We start from the raw sequence: 21,110 nt of genomic DNA, 5'->3' as shown, positions 1-21,110 counted from the left end.
ATCCCATATTGTATTACTTCCTCCTATTGAAAATCCCTGTTCAGGTGGAACTTATTTAAGCTCCTTCTGCCTGATGCCAAGCCTTGCCAGAGCTGCCGAGGCACAGGGCAGGTGAGCAACAACTCACAGAAGCGGACTGGCACACCAAATTACACCGCTTGATCCAGAGAAAGATGCTCTCCTACCACAGAATTCTCTGCTAGGTAAGATTTTTGCTGCGTGTTATTCACTCTGCCCAAATCGTATTGGATTGAGCAAACCATTTTCTGCCTGGGTTTTAGTTCTCGTTTTGATTCCTGGTGGTTAAGAGCTCCTTTCAGGACATAGTGCTTACATTTCCAAGGGAGAGCCAGCCCAGATTATGCGGGTATCACCCTGAGAAGAACCACAGAGGCATAGTTAGAGACATGAACCAAGCCTACAACATGACCACATTGGTGCTGATGTGCCCCAGACAGCAGCAACAACCGCCCCGCACTAGAGCTGCCATAACTTTTATTACTTAAGGAGGGACGTGGCTGTAGAAGGGTTGAGGTGGTTGATGATGTCTGCAACACTGCTTGTCCCTGCCAGTCCCATCACAGGTCTGGCCAAACCTTCAGGCAAGCAGTTCCTGCAGCGCTGCTGCCTGTTGTTTTGGCAAAGCTCCATGCTTATTCTGGAAGAAAAGGAAAAAAAAAAAAAAGTAAAGAAGAAAAAAAAAAGTAATAATTATCTTTAGGTACAGGTGAATTTGTACCATAAAAAGTAGAAACATGACAGAATACAGACACCACGGCTGTTGCAACTGAAAACAGATCTTCTCAAGTGAGAAGTGGCTGTACATTCTCCAGCAAACCTCAGCATTTCTCCAATGTTGGCACTGATGTCACTTACTCTCTAGCAGGAACTAGTCCATCTTCCAGCATTTACTGACTGATATGGCACCAATACAGCTGCAGGAGAGCCCTTGTTATTTGCTTTCCTTTCCACGGTAAGGATTTTGCTCCTCAGGGAGGAACTACAAAGGTACTAGAAATAAAGGGTGAGATTCTTACGCAAATGGACTGGCCTGAGGGTAGCATGGACCTCTGGCAGCAGCTGGGATTGCTGCCACCCCTACCTAGGGAAAGGAGTCCCCACGGGGGGAAGCTGGCAAGGTGGGAGGCAGGAAGGGAGAAGTGAATTACCAAGAATCCTTTCCTGTCTTTTCAGCCCACAGAGCACACACGGGCCCGAAAGGCCCCACTCGCACAGCAGGGGACTCTCGCCTTTGCGAAGGGTGCTAGCAAAGTGCCACAGCGCTGAGGTGGAGTGCTCCCAGCTGGAAGGCAGACCTCACAGGATATCCAGCCCTTCATCCTGCCATGGCCGCAAAAGCCAGCAGCTCCACGAAGTGCCTCCAGCTGCTTGTTTTCCAGGTGGCTCTCGTAGGGCCTGTCTGCTGTGGGAACGTGCTGGTCTGGCCAACTGAAGGCAGCCACTGGCTAAACGTGCAGACGGTCATACGGGAGCTCATCCGCCGCGGGCACAGCGTCACCGTCCTGGTATCCAACGCCTCCCTCTTCATTCAGCCCAAGGCTGAGGCCGCGGAGAGGTTTGAGGTCTTTAACGTGCCCTTCCAGAAAGACACCATCGAGAACCTGATCGAGGAGATCGTGGCACTGTGGCTGAACAACAGGCCGACAACCCTGACCTTCTGGCAGTTTTACAAGGAGCTGGGAAAACTGTCCAAAAGCTGGCACCAGCTCAACAGGCAGATGTGCGACGCGGTGCTGACCAACCAGGAGCTGATGGCCCACCTGCGGGGCTCTGGCTACGACCTGCTGCTCTCCGACCCGGTGACCCTCTGCGGGGACCTCGTGGCTCTCAAGCTGGCTGTCCCCTTCGTGTACTCGCTGCGCTTCTCCCCAGCTTCCACCGTGGAGAGGCACTGCGGCAAGATCCCAGCCCCGCCATCCTACACGCCCGCAGCCCTGTCCGAGCTCACCGACCGCATGTCCTTCAGCGAGAGAATAAAAAATATCGTGTCTTACCACTTGCAAGACTACGTTTTCCAGAGCTACTGGGGAGAGTGGGATGTCTACTACAGCAAGATCCTAGGTAAGCCTTTGCTACCTCGCTTCTCATTCGTTGCACAGCCTCCCATGTTATGAGCTGCAGAGCACGAGGCAAAGGCAAGGTCTGGAGGGTGTCAGCCAGCATGGCCAGAAAAAAAATAAATAAAAATGTCCTTCTGTGGGAAAAGGAGCAAGCTGCCAGTGAAGGAGCCAGGCAGCCCAAGCCAGGCAAAACCGGGACCTTTTACAGGCAGCCAATATGTCAATCTGGAACTGTAGGTCAGAGGGATTGCAGAAACCAAAAGAATAAATGCATTTACAAAGGAGGAGGCACATTTCCCTGGGGATCCTGCTAGCAGGGCAACACATACAGTCTTAAGCCATTAGTCACCAATCTACCCATCCCGGGTATGACGCCATCAATTGCACCCACCCCTGACAGGGTGCTGTGCAGGCACGCCTCTGTATGGAGACAGGGATCAGCGGGCATCCCAGCTGCAGGATTTGCTGTACTTGGTCCTAATGCAGAGGCTGAAACAGCTTTCACACCACGGACTGTGCATGTATAAGCTGAGCTCACCTTACTGAGAGCTCAGCTCGTACATCTCCCCCTTGATGACTGCTTGCATGGAAAGCAGACAGCACCAGAGCTGCTTTCCTAACGTGGAGCATCACAGGGGGATGACTGGCAAGTTACACGCCAGCCTTGACCCTTAGTAGCAACACCGAGGTGCACTGTGGCTTTGTAATAGAGACTTTGTTTACATCACAGGTAATTAAAACCAACCCTCTCTAAGTAAAGACTGTTTTGTGCAAACACGCTCCACCCACAAGCAAACAGCGAACGCAAGTCTTCCTCCTCAGGCTTTTGTTCCAGACTGCTTTGAGCAAATACATAAAAAAAACTATTTAGGTAAGTGTTAATTTCACGCAGTCATCGTGACTCTTTTACTGAGCTCACACCTACCCCAGGAAACGAGGCACTTCCAAGTCTCACAGGATGCAGTCTCCTGCACTGCAGGACTTGGCAAGGACAGCAAGCTCTTGTCATGTGCACAGCACACGGGCCAAAGCGTAGGGGCCCCAGCTTGGCTTCTCATGGCCTGACCACTACCACCACCTTTGCCTTCATGCTAGGAACAACGCTCTGGACAGCACAGGAGCCACAGCAAAAGCCTCACATGACAATATGATTAGGAAAACTGTGAGCAACAGAGCTAGGCAGGAGCCCAGCGACTCAGTTCTGGCACAGTGAAGAGGGCTCACATCATTCCTTACCTGCACATCAGGAGCGTGGCCATGGCTGAAGCGCTTTAGCATAGTTTCTGGTTCCACTTACGGTGCATTATTGGCACCTAGTGGCAGGGAGGGCAACCCACGCCATCACCTCCCGGCTCTGGCCTCTTCATTCGAGTCACTTCTTGTACCCAAACCAGCAGACTGCAGTTCGGCAGGCACGCCGGGCAGGATGTGACCCGCACAGGGTGGAGTCCCCCAGGCTCGCAGCTCTCTGCGCAGCTCCAGAGGAAACATCTCCCAGTTTCAGCCAGCCGCTGACCACCAGATGGTGCCAGATGGTCCCAGTCACCCTTTCCCCAGGAGAACACGTGTTATCCAGGACGGGATTTTGCACCAGCTACCTTGGCCCCTTGCCTGCAGTGCACAGCAGTGTCATGCAGGCCCAGCCCAGCCTGGCTTGGCTTGCCCTGCTGCTCCCAGTGAAGGAAAGCCACGGGGGCACTGCGAAGCAAGGCAGACCATGGCTGGCAAGGAGGTGGCCGTGCTGTGGCTGCTGGCTGTGCTGGGCTCAGCGTCTGGTGGCAAGGTGCTGGTCTGGCCGGTGGACAACAGCCACTGGCTCAACATGGAGTACGTCCTCAAGGAGCTGGTGGCCCGGGGCCACGAGGTGACCGTGCTGCTGCCTTCGTGCTTCCTCATCCTCAACGCCACAGACCACTCGCCCTTCCGCTTCGAGGTGGTCGAGGTGCCGATCAGCAAAAAGGAGATGGCTGCCACGCTGGACGAATCTTTCTATTTTTGGTTTTACGAGGAGAGAGAGTTACCTCTCTGGAAAAGAATTTACCGGGTAATTGAACTGCTGAGCAAGCTGGAGGCTGTGACCAAAACCATCTGCGATGGAGTCCTGAGGGACAAGATGCTGATGGAAAGGCTGAAGGCATCCGCCTTCGACGTTCTCGTTGCAGATCCACTGGTGCCCAGCGGGGAGCTCTTTGCAGAGATGCTGGGTATCCCTTTCGTGTACACCATCCGGTTCTCCATAGGCAACACGGTGGAGAGACTCTGCGGAGGGCTCCCAGCACCTCCTTCCTATGTGCCAGCCATCCTAAGCCGCCTAACAGACAAGATGTCCTTCACGGAGAGGCTATACAACATCATCTCCTATTTTCTACAGGATTTGACGTATCACTACCTTTTCTGGAGAAACTGGGATCAATACTACAGTGAAGTTTTAGGTAAGGCTGCTCTTACTTATACAGATTACACCTGCTATACACATAGGGCTACAAACTCAGAGCCTTGGTGCAAGGTACCAGCCAGGACCGAGGCAGTCCTGAATTCCTTTCCTTCCTCCAAAATCTTCCATGTCACAGCTAACAACCCAGGCAAGCACAAACCTTACCTGCTTCTAGCCATGCTGCTGCAGCTCAAACAATACAGGTACTTTTGAGATGGGCAAACCAGTGCTAACACCACTTGAAACAGAAAGGGGTCAGTCAGTCAGTCATCAAATGCAACAGACACAAAGAAGAGCAAAATAGCATTGCTTGCCTACTAAATTCAACTGATGAACTTACAAAGCTGTAGAAGGCTATTTAACATTACATTTTTTTCCCTGATACCATTCTCACATCCTTAGCTCTCCTCAGTATGAGAGACAGCATCCTCCCCGGAACTGTAAAAGGTCTGGGAGGGCAGCTAGCTCTGCTGGCTAGGAAAAGTGAACCACGTCTCAGTTTGCAGTGATGAAAGGCCCCCAGCAGCAAGGAGAAAAGGTCCTTGGCTTTTCTGAAGGTGTCTAAAAGAAGTAGTAGAAGATAGTTGGGCTTGTTTGCTTGTTTATTTAATATCAATTGCAGAATTAATTTTGGAGTTTTAAGAAGTTATTGTTATGATTAGAAGGAAATAGGACAATTTGTGCGTGCATGTGGTGAAGGGAGACGAATTACAGGGCTATTATTATTCCAATGTGAGGACTTACAGGTTTGTATTTATTTTCCAGATCTGTAGTAGCACATGGCTTTGTTGAGAAAGCTAAGTTGGCAGCAAGTCCTACTACTGCAGTAGTTAGCTGCATATTTATGTGTGATACTTATCATATTTGGCAGAGGGTAGAAAGCCTTATGCTGGCAGCAGTGTGTGCTTTGAGACAGTGCTATGTCAGCTTCAGGCTGCTTGCGGAATTGTGCAATTTGCTGGGCTTTCTACTAGTCATGAAATGTGTGCTTTAGCATTTAAGGTTACATAAACAAAGCCTGTGCTCTCCTCTGACTGCAACCTGCTTTGGTCTGGGCAGTATCTAGTGGTGAAGGAGGAGTGAAAGAAAGGGCCAAGCACCCCAACGTGGCAATGTCTGCAGCTTGTGCAGGGCACGTGTGCACCACCACCACCTCCTTGGAAAAGCTTTTTCCGTGTCCTTACAATGACTTTTAGCTGCTTTTCTACCTAAAGGCTTTTCCTATCTGAAGTCTTTCTCAAGGGGTGAGGTTGAGACACGATGAAAGCCTCCTGCTCCATCCTCAGACCAGGGAGGGTCCCACGTGGTGGTGCTGAGCTCCTGGAGGTGTGCTCAGGACCTGCTTAGACACAGGCTGAGCCTCATTCTCCTTCTGCTCAGGAAAGAGCAGCTGCCTGTTCTCCTCCCAGAACACATCTGCTGCACCAAGCATCTCTGATTGCTCTGTGGGATTGCCTCCAGGAGGGGAAGTCAGGCGTCTTGTGTTGAACTGCCCTGGGCAGGGAGGGGACAGGAGGTGGTAAGCAAAACCCAAACTCTTCACCTACTCCTGTTTCTTCCCTGGGATGATCTTGATGCTGGGATGACCTCTGCCAGGACTGTGCCCTTCCAGCAGTGTGCCCACAACGTCTGGTAACAGAGAAGACGGGATGAGAGCACTCTGTGTGGGCTACTTCTGAATCACGGCAGGATGTTGTGTCTGCACCTAATAAAGCAGGAGATTAAAACTGTAACTTACAGGTAGGTTGGTTCCTGCAGGGCAAAGAAGCAAATCTGACTGTAGTCAAGAGAAAAGACTGGGTTAAGCTCTTATTTGAGAAAAGGTCCCTTGGGCTGCTCATGTGCTCTCTCTAGCCCAAACTCCTGCTGGGCATAGAAATGCATAGCTTCACTTGGAAGATCTGGCAGCAGGGCAAGGATTTCTGGTCCTCACGTGCTGCAGACTGCGCTCTGTGGGGAGCAGCAACGGGAATTGCCTTCACTTCCAGAGTTTGGCTGCAGCTCTGGAGGAGACTCCAGAACGGGATTTTTTGCTTGCCCGGCCCTCCCATGAGTGTTTGGTGTTCCGACATGCCCTCTCGCCAAGGCTAGCGCCAAGCGGATCTTACTTTCATTGGCTGTCTCTGAAGTTGTTTGCACTCTGAGCGGTGAGCTGTTTCCAGCCTGCTCAGACTGGAGTTGTGCACGGGCTGCTGAGATGATGGGACAAAGGTTCCTCTGGCTGCTCTGGGCCTGCACGTGCTGCTGGAGCGCTGGCTTTTGTGGGAAGGTGGTGGTCTGGCCCACCGACGCAAGTCACTGGATCAACATCAAAGTGCTGCTGGAAGAGCTCGTCCTCCGGGGTCATGAGGTGACTGTGCTGGTGCCATCAAGCAATCTGCTCATCAACTACGAAGACACCTCTTCCCCTTTCACTTTTGAGGTCCTGCAAGTGCCCTTTTCCCAGGAGTTCCTGCATGCTGCCATGGAGGACTTCCTCAACCTCTGGATGAATGAGCTTCCTAATCTGTTCCCCTGGGAGGTCATGTGGAGGATGATAAAGCTCATAGGCACCTTTTCTGACATGTCAAAGCAGACCTGTGACACTTTGGTGATGAACCCTCAGCTGATGGCAAAGCTGCAGCAGGCCAAGTTTGATGTTCTGATCGCTGACCCTCTGGCTGTAGGGGGGGAGCTCGTAGCACAACTACTGGAAATCCCTTTTGTCTACACCTTCCGCTTCTCTGACGGGAACGTGGCAGAGAGGCTGTGTGGTGGGCTCCCGTCCCCACCTTCTTACGTGCCTGCTAGCACAGTGGGGATGACGGACCAGATGTCCTTTGTGGAGAGACTGCGGAACTTCCTCTTTTACCTTTACACGGATTTATTTTTCTGGAAGTTTTGGCGAGATGAATGGGATGGGTACTACAGTAATGTCTTAGGTAAGGCAGCCGCTGAGCAGTCTCTCTCGCATAGGTTGTGCCTTTTGAATGCTTTGAGAGCTTGGTGCTATAGAATCACATTGCTTTCTCCAGATGTCTCACAGTTATGCTGATCATCTCCTTGAAGATGTAGTCCCACGTTAGAGGGGATCATGCTGGGCTCCTTCCAGCTCTGACAGGAGAAAGGGGAAGGTCTCTGAAGCAGGCCATGGATCACTGCAAAAGAAGACCCTAGTCCCTGCTCTGTCACAGCCACCAGCCCATTCTGGTTCTGTACTTCCATCCTCATTCACAACTGCATTCATTTGCTGTAGGACAGATCTCTGATTTCTTGTGTTCTTTTCTACATTTTAAGCAGATTATTTTCATGCAAAATTTAAAAATTCATTGTAGCAGCTTCCACGTGCAGTGGTGTACAATTACCCTGATTTCTTAACAGAGCCCAGCAGAGACGACAATTCTGTTTAGGTAGCACAGAGACTGTGCTTTACCTTTTAGGGCTGATACAGCCTAACAGATACCAGTGCAGTTCTGCTGCAGTTTCCCTTAGGGATCTTTCTAGCATGTAGTCGCAATTTTTGTCAACGATGATGCTCCTCGTCAGCTCTTCCAGTGAGCTGCATGCCCATTTTAGTGCCTATCGAGGAATTTAGAGGACAATTGTTGTTTCTTAATTTTGAGGACAGGCACACTGACTGTCTTTGGACAACTGAGAAGCACAACGCACCCTTCATTCACGTTGCATTGCATGCATCATCTGGAAGTATCTGGCAGCCCTGCTTGGTAATGGAATGCTAAGTGTGAGTTCACCCTCCCCTAAAATAAATGTTAGGTATTGTCACCTTTCTCTTTCTTCTATCATCCAGAGTTTGAAATATAGTTTCCTCAAACAAAACACCTGAAACTTTTGTTCCAGCCTAGCACAGCTCATGCTTGATTCAAAGTCTGTTAAAGAGACCTTCTGGTTCAATGGACTTTGAACCTTGTACGGAATAGCTGTGTTCATACAGATAACAACTGAACAGCAAGCACAAGGGCACTACTCTGCTGACCTCCGATCTCTTCTGTGTTGCCCAAGAACACCTCTCTGCCTTCCAACCTAGTCCCCTTCTCCCTGGATTGAACTTTTCTACCACGTAAGACTTAACAACTTCAGAATACAACTTAAAGAGCAACACCTCTGCATCACTCTAGTTTTACTTTTCACTCCAGTAATTTTATAACTGAGTCATTACCCTCCACTTTAGAAGCAAAACAAAACAAACAAAACAAAACTTTATTTGTAATGCTGATCAAGTAGTATAAGGTGCCCCGCTTTCTGCTTGTTTTGCTAGGATCCTGTTTGCATTGAGCTCACTTTGGAAAATCACTTATTAACACTTTTAACCCTCTTACAGCTCAGTTCCACTTTGTGGGGAAAATACTGAAGACAACTTGCAATGTGTGTGTAAGAATATGTATTTTTCCAAATGGGAAGCTATAAGAGTTTTTCCCATTTAACTTTTTTTTTTTTTTTTTTTTTTCAGATGAGTTTCTAGGGACATTGGATTTTGCATAAAATTGCAGTCAAGAGAACCTTTAGTTTTGGCATTTTTTTCCAATTGTTTTTCAGCAGCAGCTTACCCAGTCCCCAGGGCTGTACCAGTTTTGCAGTGTAGTCTGAGTAGCCACAGTCTGAGTCAGCATTTGAAAAATGCAACAGAACTCAGATAAAAACCCTCTTCTTCCCTGATTCGTGATCATCACTTAGTGGTTCATTTACTTCTGTTTGGATGTTAAGTTCTGTGTGATTGTTCTCTTCCCCAAAGTGGGTTTTTATTGCAAGCATGGGTAATAAAATCTTCCATAAATACAAGAAATGCACCGAAACTAAATGCTTCCCAACTTACTCATGTACTACCCTAAATTTATTCTGAAGGTTCAAAGTGGTTGTAAAGATACTATTGCCTTGGTTGCAGCAACCTGCCAAGGCTGAACAGGGATGGGGCAAGGTCTGGATTTGTCCAAGTTTTTATTTCATGCTCAGTTTGACAGACTACACTGACTGGGAGTGCCAAAAGACAAAGGTAAAGCTCCTATTTTGTAATCTACTGCAAACAAGATTATACCTGTAATTGTGCTAAATGCCTTGTACCTTGTCCATAGGAAGGCCCACGACCCTGTGTGAGACGATGGGGAAAGCAGAGATCTGGTTAATCAGAACGTACTGGGATTTTGAATTTCCACGCCCTTTCCTGCCCAACTTTGAGTTTGTTGGAGGACTTCATTGCCAGCCTGCAAAGCCGTTGCCAAAGGTATTCGGACTTCGTTCTGCCACTGGTTGGTTATCCGCACGAGCAGTTTCCCTCCCTGAACAGCCAGGCAGGCCACGTCATGAGAAAACTCCTTCTTAAAGAAGATGCTCTGCTGCTGCTGGGGAGCACAGAGCTCCTGAGCAATCTGCCCAGACTTGTACACACTGAAGGCTGGGATTACAGCTTGCTGTCTGAAAAAATGATAGCTGAGGTCAGCAGGAGCAAATACAGGTGTTTGTTTTAGGAGAAATAGGTACTACCTCAGAATGTAAGATTTAATTCTAAGATGCAGACCTCCAGCCCATGAAAACGCTCAAATATCAGATGCGGCAAGGCGCTGTGACTGGACTAATTTGTTAGACAAAATGGAGCCAAGACTTGCAGAAAGAGAACAGTGCTGAACGCTTCTCTATTAGTGCTTAGTTTAAGACCTCATAAAGGGAGTAAAATATTCTGCATCCCCAGCCTATGCTCTGCTGTGAATGGCAGCATTCAAGTGGAATTTCAGACTGATGATGATGACAAGATGACATGCTCTGGTCTAGAGTATCACCCCTGCAGGAACCTTACAGGAGGCAGGGTATTTTTCAGTTTAAGTTGTCTACTGAAAAAAAAAAATAAAAAATACAACTCTTAACTCAACCCCTGCTACAAGTGTTGAGTTGAGGGAGAGGGATAGCCATTCCCTTTTGGATGCTCCATTTCATACAACACCATCTAAAAGAATGAACAGGAAGATCTATTGTTCTGACATGTAAAGTCTGGTTAGCAATACATGCTGTACTGGAGGAAATACAGAACTGGCTAACAAAATGACTGCAATGTCTTGACAAATCTCTGATCATGATGCTGCAACAACCTCACAATTTTCAGTAATGTCTATTGCTGCAGAGCTGTAAAATGCATAGGACCTGTTCCCGCAAAATTGAGAACCATGACAAACTACGCTAGGGAGGGTGTCACAGGGTATGGCCTTCTAACTCCAGTACCTGGATCCATTCTTGCTGGTCATGCTCTGAAAGAAATGTGTCCTGAAACTGCTTGACTTGCTTTCAGAGACAAAGCTTCTGTTACCTGTCTCAATTCTTGTCCCAATCCTTCTTTGGCAGAAGTTGCCTATTTCGCACATGGCCAGGTGTATCTTTGTCACAGCCTTCTGTCAACAGAGGTACTCATATGCCACGATCAGATATCACCTCAATAAACTAAATTATGCTCTCCGTTCACATAATCTGTGTAATCTGCATTGTGAAATCACTATTATCATGCTTTCTGCCTCCTAGGAAATGGAAGAATTTGTTCAGAGCTCAGGAGAACATGGCGTTGTGGTGTTTTCTCTTGGATCAATGGTCTACAACCTGACTGATGAAAAAAGTAATGTGATTGCCAGAGCGCTCAGCCAGCTTCCACAAAAGGTGAATTTACTTTCAAGTATAAAGCAATCTGCCTTGTTTTTTTTTCTGTCATTTTTATTCCCTTCAGCAAGCCTTTTATGCTTGATTTCTATCTGCATCTCTGCTGGTTATGCCATGGCCAAGAAGCTAGGCTCTGCAAAGAGGCAGATGGCTGAGCTGCCTCACATCCCATTCAGGTGTTTTTCTCCCCTCCCTGCCCCCAAACCAAACGGCACGGAGGTGTGTTCATAGGCAAAAATGTAAAAATCCCTCTGTGTGGAAAGCCCATAATAACTAACCAAAGATATAAATCAGAGCCAAAGCTATTTGAATCACGGGGGAAAGGGATGTGGGTTTAAGATAAGGTCCTATTTTATGTGTAATAATACAAAAGGGCATGCCACATGCACTGTCTTTATCTTAGTATTCCTTTGTTCAAGGTCCTTTGGAGGTACAAAGGAAAGAAACCAGAAGCTCTGGGCTCTAACACCAGGACTTACGACTGGATACCCCAAAATGACCTGCTTGGTGAGACTGATTCTATCTGAGATGCATTACCCCCTTGGAAAAACTGTTTCATTTGTCCTTGTGCTAGAATGGCTTATTTGGGTGGGAAAAAACAAACAAACAAACAAACAAAAACCAACAACAACACTTGCAGCTATAGCTAGTTTTGTACCTCATGCAGCAGAAGTTTGGTCTTGGAGCCTTAATTTCCTAGCCTGCTTTTGACTTTAAGGTGAGCGGCTATACAAGAACTATGGAAGATGCAGCCAGACTGTAAAGGGAGTAGGAAGCAGCAGCTCAAGAAGGCAGCAATTCGAGCTTAGCTATACAGATGAATCTCTTAAGCAAATGTCCGTCTTAGAGAGCCCAGTGGCATTTGTTTGGAAGGGCTAAGAACCAGCTGTAGGCAGGAGGAAGACAGTAAGAAAGTAGTTTTGTACTCTGGAGCTGCATTTCACCTCTACAGTTCATTTCCTGGGCTCGTTCTTCAAAAGAAAGGCCGCAGAAGGGGTCTGCTATGAACCTGAGGACATGTAAAAACTAGAACCTAAAGCTGCATGACAGCAGAAGGGGTGAAGTAACTCTGAGGTTGTCTGGAGGAATGTGGAGGTTCTTGTACTGCATTCAATATGAACGCGTGGAAGCTAAGCGTGCAGGTGTTGATGCCGATACAGAGGGCAGGGCCATTCCCTTCTCTAGCAGCACGTGCCCAAGTAGCTGGCAGCTCTGATATCCCAGAGGTCACGGTCTGCTGCTGCTACACGCATCTCTCCTTCCCTGTTCCAGGCCATCCCTTGACAAAAGCCTTCATTACTCACGGTGGCACCAATGGGATCTATGAAGCTATCTACCACGGGATCCCGTTGGTTGGGATCCCCATGTTTGCTGACCAGCATGACAACATTGCGCACATGAGGGCAAAGGGAGCTGCAGTTGAGCTGGATTTCGGCACGATGAAGACAGAGGACCTAGTTGATGCAGTGAATACAGTCATTAACAATTCCTCGTGAGTTTTTTTCTTACTATAGGATGAGGTTATTAAAACCTTGGGCTGCTGATGTGAGAAATTCTGCTCTCTTGTGGGAATCCAAAATACTGAATAGCTGGCACTTGGGTTGCAGATGAAAACCGTCTCTTTACTGAGAATTTGCATCTCCCAGAAGGAGAGCTTAGTAATTCTTTTTTCTTTGTATGACATTTTAAGATCCCTTTGAGAAAGATAGCTCTTGGAAAGCTCAGAGCTCCTGAGATGACTCTTGGCTGCTCAGTGTTAAGTTCTTCAGAGGCTTTGTGTGCAAATGCCAGTTGTTACAGGTACTCAGTTTGGAGACATCACAGTTCTTTCTCTTACCCAAGTCACCAATACCCATAGTTAATCTAACTATGTAGTATCTGAACAGATGTGCAAATGGTTCCGTGTTGCTTTTTCAACAGAGTAACCAGAATACTTTTTCTATTCAAAAGATTGGCTTTTTCTATTATAGTTTACATGTCGACTTCTGCGCAGACAGGAGTAAACTGGGCTGGTTTCAAATATTATTAAATCACATTGATGAAAGTGAAAGCAGTGCTTTCTATCTTTCTCAAGAGGAGGGCCAACTATGGAACGGGTTGTTTCAGGAAACAGTGACAAATCTCCTTGGTTTCTTCTTTTTTGTTTCCAGCTACAAGGAAAATGCTTTAAGATTATCCAAGATACACCACGACCAGCCAATTACGCCTCTGGACAGAGCTGTCTTCTGGATTGAATTTGTCATGCGTCACAAAGGAGCAAAGCACTTGAGACCAGCCGCTCACCATCTCACCTGGTACCAGTATCACTGCCTGGATGTTCTGGCATTCTTGTTCACCTGTGCAGCCATTGCTGTCTTCATTCTTGTCAAGTGCTGCCTATTTTGCTGTAGGAAACGTGGTAGAATTGCAAAAAGAAAGAAAGAATAGTTGTGCTGTTCCCATCAACCCCCTTTCTTCCTTATACGCTGCTGACTCAGCAAGGCATTTATTGATATTCCTCGGTAAATAGAATTATTAGGATATGCTTTATGCTGGGCATATCACGAAGCACCTCACTGAACTGGGTCATCCTAAAAAGCAGTTACAGGGCAGAGTTGCTTGCTTAGCGAGTAAATTCCTTCTGGCCTCAGTAAAATCAAATTATAAATGCTTAATCCTTTGGGATGCTGTTAGTTATCACACAGGGTTCTTAAAATGGTAATTGCTGCTCTAACTTGTCCATTCAATTTGGTACTCTTGATAAATTCAGCCCTCCTGACCTCTTGTGGTCTCTTAACTTAAACTAAGTTTTCTTAGCCTATCTCAGACCTTCCCTGTAATATCACCTGTATTTGGTGATTCGAAACCAAAATGTCTCTCCTGTCAGAAAAGCTCTTTCCAGATTGGACAGTGAAGCCGAGGTCGCGAGATCCTGAAAAAAAGGCCCATCTGAACAGCTAACTAAGGTCATAAAAAATTAAGAGCTGCAGGAAACTGGTGAAGGCTTTATCATCACTTTTTACAAATGCACTGACTACTTGGTGGCCGAGGGGAGACAGAAACATATATAAGCCCTAAAACCAGTACAAAATAGCTTTCTTTCCTCCAAGAACCATCTTTTTTTTTCCATCCAACATACTCAAGGAGTCCTGCTGCACAGGCTATCACTCTGCAACAGTACAGGAGCATGAAAATAACTTCCACCTGTCATCTTAACCCCCAAGATCCTCTAAGCCACGCTCACTGATAAATCCAGGAAAACCCTCAGAGGTGGAACTTAGAAGTAAAGTCACACATAGGAACAGTGCAGGAGCATATAGGAACACTTGCCTTGCCTGAAGTACTGGTGGGAAAATAACGCTACCCTTGGCTCAAATAGAATAGTCTTTAACACTGCACTCCTGAAATTATTTAACGAGTCCCTAATGATGGAAGGCTATTAAACTGATGATACATCAGGTCTCCTGTTCAAGGTGAGGTTATTCCACTGTTGTATCAGTGTACTTAAGAATTCGCCCCAATTTTAACTGACATTTGTTGCATTGTGGATGCTGCAGATTTGTCTGAAAATGAAATAGACCGAGAATACGTTATCTTTGTATAATAAAAATCCCTACCTTATATTAACTTTTTCATTGGCTTTTTTGTTAACAGCTTCAGCTCTACTAAAATCTCTTCATAAAAAAACCCTCACAGAAGTGCAAGTGAATTGTTTCCCAAAGTAGAGTGGTTAGAACAATACCGCTTTTATTAATGTTTCTCGTAATAACTTAGAACCCAGCATATTCTGGTAAACTCCTCCTATGATTGTGATGAGATGCGCAGATATACGTAACAGTGCAGAGAATGCAGAACAGTGTGACATTCAGGCCCCTTATCAGAAAACTGACTACAACTGCTCAGTACAGTCCCTAGGTTCAGCTCCACCGTACTTCATCAATAACAGCCCTCATCACCCAGCTTTTGCCAGCAGAAGATTGCCTGAGGATGTCAGGTCTTTTGCAGTAAGGCCAGCAAGGCTCCTAACTTTGGGCAGACAGTAGGACTAAGAAAGGATGTGGGAAATACAGGGCTCTGTACTTTAAAGCGCTTCTTTTGAACTACTTAGTGAAAGCAATTTAGTTTATCTAACCTGAATTTTCAAGAGTTAAAGCATACTGAGTTTGACATGTTGATCTAACCCTCACTGCAAAACAAATGGTTTTGAGGGAGTTAAACATTTTTTTTTAATGCTACAAGAAGCTGAACATGTTTCCACAATGGAGGTCAGTTTTTGCTCATGTTTGCTATAGCGGTGTAGACTAAAATCTGCAAAGCCCAAAATACTGTCAGTTCTAAGAAGACAGCACAGTGTGGCAATTGCAGAAACACTGAATCCTATATTGCAGTTTATTAAAACAGAGCTGCAGAATTTAGTGCTGTGGAGTTGGAGGACTCCCAAGCGTGTGCTACAATTTGGCTTTGTTACATAGAAGATACTGCAGAAAGTACTGAAGAAAGGTTACGAAAAAGTCCACGTAGTTAATGCATAGAGGTTTTGAGAACTAGGAAAATGCTGCAGAAACTGAACAGCATACACTGCAAGTTTTACTTTTCTTGCTTCACAGTTTTACACCATTGGCATTTAGCTTCAAATAGTTCCTATTTAAGACAAACAACAAGTGATGCTGTAATCACTAGAAAGATGACATGAGGAGAGTCTGGACCTCACAGGACTAATACACCCTTGGTAGACAGGTATGATTATGGCTGAAGACAGCCTATTATCAACTTGAGGATCATTTTATTAAGTTAAAACATGCAAGGCCTTAGTAACTCTGATCAGCTAGAGCTATGTAAGTTGACTACTTCATTGTGGAAACAGAAAAGCAGGTATTTTTTATTGCAGCAGTCCTTTTACTAAATTCGTGCTTCTGGATTAATTTCACTCATTGCAAGCACCTTTAAACTATTTTTGAACACAAATACCTTCCTAGAACTGCCAGAGCTCATCAAAACTGGCAAGCTTAGAAGACCAAGAAACCTGATCTGGAGTTTTAATCATTTCAATAATTACCAATTTATTTTTATATAAAAAATGGTAGCAATGTAGAATACAGCAATATTTTCTGGTTCCACACGCGCAGGTTGTGAACATTCCAAGCAATGTGTACATTTTGGAAGGAGACTAGACAAGAGAGTTGACCAAATGTTACTGAACATGGGAAGATTTTTTAAAAAAGGTTAAAAATTAGGTATCAATAGTGTCTTCTTAATATTGCTTTCATTACTGAAGACTGAAAAAACACGACTTTACAGACAGAGTTAAAAACCAGAAGAAAAAAAATAGGCTGCTACAACACTGCCATACAGTCAAAAATCATACTTCAATATTTGCATACTTGATAGCAGCATTCTCCCACTGAACCATGTGAAACTACAGGAAGGAAACATCAAAGCAAAAAAAATATGGCAGTTTTCCATCAGTATTCAAAAACCTAGAATGAAGTCACTAAGTAAATGAACACTTATTGAGAATTAATCAATATCTACATTCTTAACTGTTTCCCATTCTGCTCCGATAGAAATGTCAAGTTGTGTCAGCTTTGCGTATTCAATGTTTGGCTGATCTGAGTTTTTCCAGTTCATAGTTCACTGCATGCTTGGAATAAAGAGGGTCATTATAAATCCTTCTACACAACGAACTTTAAGTAGACAGCTGGAAATAAAATATACTACTTGTAAACACACAAAAAAATACAAGCTTTTTTGTTTCAAGTGAGCACTGGTTCCAGATAGATTATCTTCGGTATCTACCTCTTTCACCTCTGTCTCTGTCCCGGTCACAAATCCTCTCTCTCTCCCTTTCCCGATCACGGCCTCTGTCCCGTTCTCTGTCTCTTCTGTTATCTCTAGGACGGTCCCGTTCCCGCTCTCGATCCCTCTCCCGAGGCCTGCTTCTCCGACCGCTGACAACTGCTTGCGTGCGGCGGAGAAAGTCATCCACCCTCATGTCATAGTCGTGCTGCGATGAAAGGACAGTTGTTTATTTTCTTTTCCAGATAAAAATCCCTTCCCTGCCCTTATCCACAGGATTAGCTATAACTCTTTGGAAAGCCCAGTCTAAGTATATATATATTTATAGATATATAGGTATTTGTCCAGCATGCATGAAGTTTCTCATCCTCAGGGAAACACAATAGATCCATGATCCTACTGTGCACAAAGTAGAAAATATGTAAACTGGGGTTCAAATGCAAGAGAAAGCGAAGCAGTTGTCAAAGTCAGCTAACAGAAGTGGTTCATCAGTTTGATCTTTTTTTGATATGCCCATAAAAATTATAAGACTCAAACTTTTCGGCTACTGAAGAGAAAGTAATTTGCAGTGCATGACTGCAAGAAGTGACATAAGGCCACATCCTTATTCAAACTGGGCTTCAGCAGGAAAAAAGCTTCACAGCTTGACAACCAGATGCCATTTGAAGCAAACAATTCATTTCAAGACCACATTCTGGTAATTCTGCACAATATCACCTGGGGGAGAGAGACTTTTCAAAAATGCTGGAAATACCTAGCCAATCTACATGACTGACCTTTCCAAGAAAAACTAAAATGCACTTTAAAAATCTGTATTTTCAAAGTCAACAAGTCCCAGGCTACATCTGTACTCCAAATTCCTCCTATTCCTACTCTAGCCTGCAGGCTTGTCTCCCCCGACTCTGTGGACACTTACTACTCGTTTGTCTCTGTATCTTGCTTCGTGTGGTACAGGATGATGTCCTGAGTATGGCGGGTGAGCTTGAGGTGGAGGTGCATGGTGCTGATAGTAAGGGTGGTGCGGTGGCTGCTCCATGCCTGGATACGGTGGCTACAAGAGAGTTACATAAAATGTGTTGAATGTTCTAAAACAAAGGTATGTACCCAAGGCTTAGTGCTGGGAATTAAGAGCAGAGGTTACTTTCATTCAGGTGGAAACAACTTAACACAGACATCTAAATCTGATCACAGTCTCCTAACTGTATAGCAGAACACTTCTTATGCTTTACTGCCAAAAATCAATGAGAGACCATATCATTGCTTTTTTTACAAGTTTGGCCAACATCCTCCCCAGACCCAAAACGCACTTTCTTTCAATACCTGCCTCAACGTGATGCTATAGGTGAAATTTTGCAACTTCATTTTGCAAATTCTTATTAATGATCTATGTATATGGAATATGATTTTTTGACCAAACCCATAAATTCTCACAGAAACGAGGCTTTCTGGTGCCATTCCTTATTGGTATATCCTATTTTAAGTGAACAAGCTTACTCTGCAAGACAAACTATTTAACAAAAGACTAGCAGATTCTTTTAATTATTATTATTATTTTTTAATCAAATCATCTCTTGGCTTCTCTTCCATCTTTTTAATCAGTAAGGTCTTTCTTTCAGATATTACTAAAGCATTTTTGCTTGCATTGCCGCTCATAAATGAAGTAGGCAGAAGTTATGGATTTTAAGATGACTACTTGGCCATCATGCAGAATGGGGAGGAGCAGGTAGAAATGACAGGAGCATCTCTAGGTTTAGCTGGGTTCGAAAAAAACATTTTCCTCCCAGTCTGAAAAATTTGCAGATCTCCTTCAGTTAGGGCAAATGAGAGCTGTGTTGCAGCTGAGAAAAATGAGGGGCAGTAATAGCGTCTCTACACCTGGCACAGCCTGTTGCTCATTCACAATATACACAACAAGAGCCAGAAAGCTTGTTATAGTTACCTAAAATCAGGACACAACTCAGAGCCAGAATAACAAAATATAACCAAAATAACTAATTACAGTGACTATTCTTCCTCACAGAATGACAAAACCACAAATGAATGTAACTGATATTTTGCTTGTACTTAAATTCAACGTAGGTAACTGTATACATGTGCACACATACACGTTTATCTGACTGGGAAAGAAGTGCATTTCAGTGGAGGCTGCCATAAGACACGGCTTATTTGGATTACACTATTCAGTACAGCCTGCTGCTTTCCTTCATGCTTCACTGCCACAGCCAAAAGCAAGCCACTACATAACACTTGAGCACACCAATCCAATCTGTGAGACTCTGCAGCAAGTCCACCTCTTTGATGCATCTGAAAGAAAGCCAATTACTGTGAATCTTTAGCTGAGTACAGAATTTGGTCACACCCTCCTGTGCCGGCTCTAGAAAGGATCTGCTATTTCCTCAGAGCCTTCTGTTCCTTCTAGGTTCAAGCCAACACAGATTCCTGCTGCTGTACTACTTACTAGAATGACGGACTATTGCTGAGAGCAAAATAAAAATACAAGATAATACTTGATAAGTAATTTTTCCTCCTCAAAATTTCACGCAATTACAGAAAAGATAAATTTTAGGAAAAGCAAAGAGTTGGGCACAGTTCAGATATACTAGGCTCCTGTAGTGGGGAACAGAAAAGCCGTATTTTGTAGAGAAAAATGGAGTTGAACAAGACACAAACCATTCCTTGCCACGGTGGTGGTGGTCCCATGTTGTGGAATTCTCTCACGTAATCATTGTAGGACTAAAATGAAAGACAGTGATATTAATATTTGTGATGGGTGTTCTTTGGAAGTGCTGAAAGCTGAATATAAAGAGTTCCCACAAAATCAACATGCACCAACTTACCCCATTTAAAAACACATCCCGTCGAACTCCTGAAAATCGTCTGTTGGGAATAAAAATTTGCAGAACTAAATCCAAGTTATCCACACAGACAAGTTACCAGGACATAAAGTAAACAGCATGAACACACCTTACCTGTCTACTTCAGGATACCTGGGATCCTTTATATACCCTGTTCGAACATCAAGCAGCGTTAATTTAATTTACCATCTCATTATAACAGTTTTAAAAAAATATACTTATTAAAATCTACCCTTCCATTTTGTAATACGTGTTACAATTTGGTAGCTGGCACACAGTGTAATGCCTGTTGTATTCAGCTTCGAAATCTCAAACTTACAATTTCTTGTAGACAGTAAAGAAAAATAGTATAGTAATAAAAAATACATACATATAAAATGTGTGTGCATATATATATATTTTCATACACACTCACAGAAGCTTGCACACAGTACAAATATGGAAGGGGAAATCTGTGCAAAGACAAATTTCTTTCAAATTCAAACTGCCCACAGGCTTCAAGGGTATTGTGCCCTGACAGTCAACCCATGGCCGCTGCTACTTATTAACCATGCATTCAGTACAGTTGCCCAGAGTACCACCATTCAAAGCTGATTTCCTAGGTTTTGAATACAAAGTTAAACAGAAACTTAAAAACATGGTAAAACCATCTGGAAAAGCCATCCAGGACAAAGAATTACTACAGCTTTAGTAAATTCCAGGAAGTAAACTTCTCACAGCTCAGCAAAATGGTGCAAAACACCAGGCATGCCTACGCTGCTAATAGAACAATGGTTTTGAACTTAATTAGTTCTTAAAATTTTGTTCTGTACTCTAAATCTTGGAAAGACAGAGAGCAGCAACAACATACTTTTTGCATCAAAGGATGCTAACTTATCTGTCCAGCTTGACTGCAAAAGGCATATTCTTAAGGAAGATTTAGAAATCTACTACTGAAGTAATGGAATTTATATTTCTAACACTAATGAAGCAAGTCTCTGTAGTTTACAACCGACCATTTTGTAGTATTTGCTTTCAGAAAAAAAATCTCCAATATTATGAGCATTGTTGTTGCATTACCATTGTGAACATCTTTCTAGAAAACAGCAAAATTCTTTTCCCAAACCCATCATTAGAGCCTCTTGTAAAATACGATGTTCCCATTCCCTTCCTCATATCCAACTCGTAAAAAAAAATTATCTGAAAACTCAATTGAATGTCTATCACTGTCTCTACTCAGGCTATCTCAGCTAACTTTCCCAGTAGAAAATTTCTGATTAACATTTTAATTTGATGATTACTGCACTTGCAAGTAGGCCAAGCAAATCCTAGTGACTGGCAGGAATTTCAACTAAC

General features: G+C 44.6%; 2 protein-coding genes across 14 annotated transcripts in view; one reads left to right on the top strand and one right to left on the bottom strand.

Annotated features, from left to right (window-relative positions):
- Positions 1 to 21,110, bottom strand: part of YTHDC1 (YTH N6-methyladenosine RNA binding protein C1) — an 83,751-nt gene that overhangs the window by 45,591 nt on the left and 17,050 nt on the right. For 5 of the 11 annotated variants that reach the window (XM_082759410.1, XM_082759415.1, XM_082759416.1 and 2 more), the window contains 5 exons: positions 19,890 to 19,926; positions 19,758 to 19,797; positions 19,591 to 19,653; positions 17,837 to 17,971; positions 16,921 to 17,128 (listed from right to left, as the gene is read on the bottom strand). In XM_082759410.1, the coding sequence (XP_082615536.1) occupies positions 16,921 to 17,128; positions 17,837 to 17,971; positions 19,591 to 19,653; positions 19,758 to 19,797; positions 19,890 to 19,926 (483 nt within the window). Of the gene's footprint in view, positions 1 to 13,406; positions 13,530 to 14,563; positions 14,688 to 14,861; positions 17,129 to 17,836; positions 17,972 to 19,590; positions 19,654 to 19,757; positions 19,798 to 19,889; positions 19,927 to 21,110 lie in introns of those variants that run through there. The other 6 variants (XM_082759417.1, XM_082759420.1, XM_082759411.1 and 3 more) reach the window with 3 other exon arrangements.
- On the top strand, positions 1,298 to 14,747 carry LOC309877733 (UDP-glucuronosyltransferase 2A2-like). 3 transcript variants are annotated; one of them, XM_082759423.1, is made up of 6 exons: positions 1,298 to 2,082; positions 9,582 to 9,730; positions 11,014 to 11,145; positions 11,565 to 11,652; positions 12,418 to 12,637; positions 13,296 to 14,747. In XM_082759423.1, the coding sequence occupies exons 1-6, from the start codon at positions 1,347 to 1,349 to the stop codon at positions 13,570 to 13,572; spliced, it is 1,602 nt and encodes a 533-aa protein (XP_082615549.1). In that variant the 5' UTR covers positions 1,298 to 1,346; the 3' UTR covers positions 13,573 to 14,747. The 3 variants fall into 3 exon arrangements, with proteins under 3 accessions (XP_082615549.1, XP_082615547.1, XP_082615548.1); XM_082759421.1 differs by lacking the exon at positions 1,298 to 2,082 and adding an exon at positions 3,569 to 4,513; XM_082759422.1 differs by lacking the exon at positions 1,298 to 2,082 and adding an exon at positions 4,558 to 7,436.

The sequence above is a fragment of the Aythya marila genome, assembly GCF_965140915.1.
Source record: "Aythya marila genome assembly, chromosome: 4".
NCBI classification, from domain to species: domain Eukaryota; kingdom Metazoa; phylum Chordata; class Aves; order Anseriformes; family Anatidae; genus Aythya; species Aythya marila.
The sequence above is the reverse complement of the archived record's forward strand: the minus strand, read 5'-3'. Positions and strand labels throughout refer to the sequence as shown.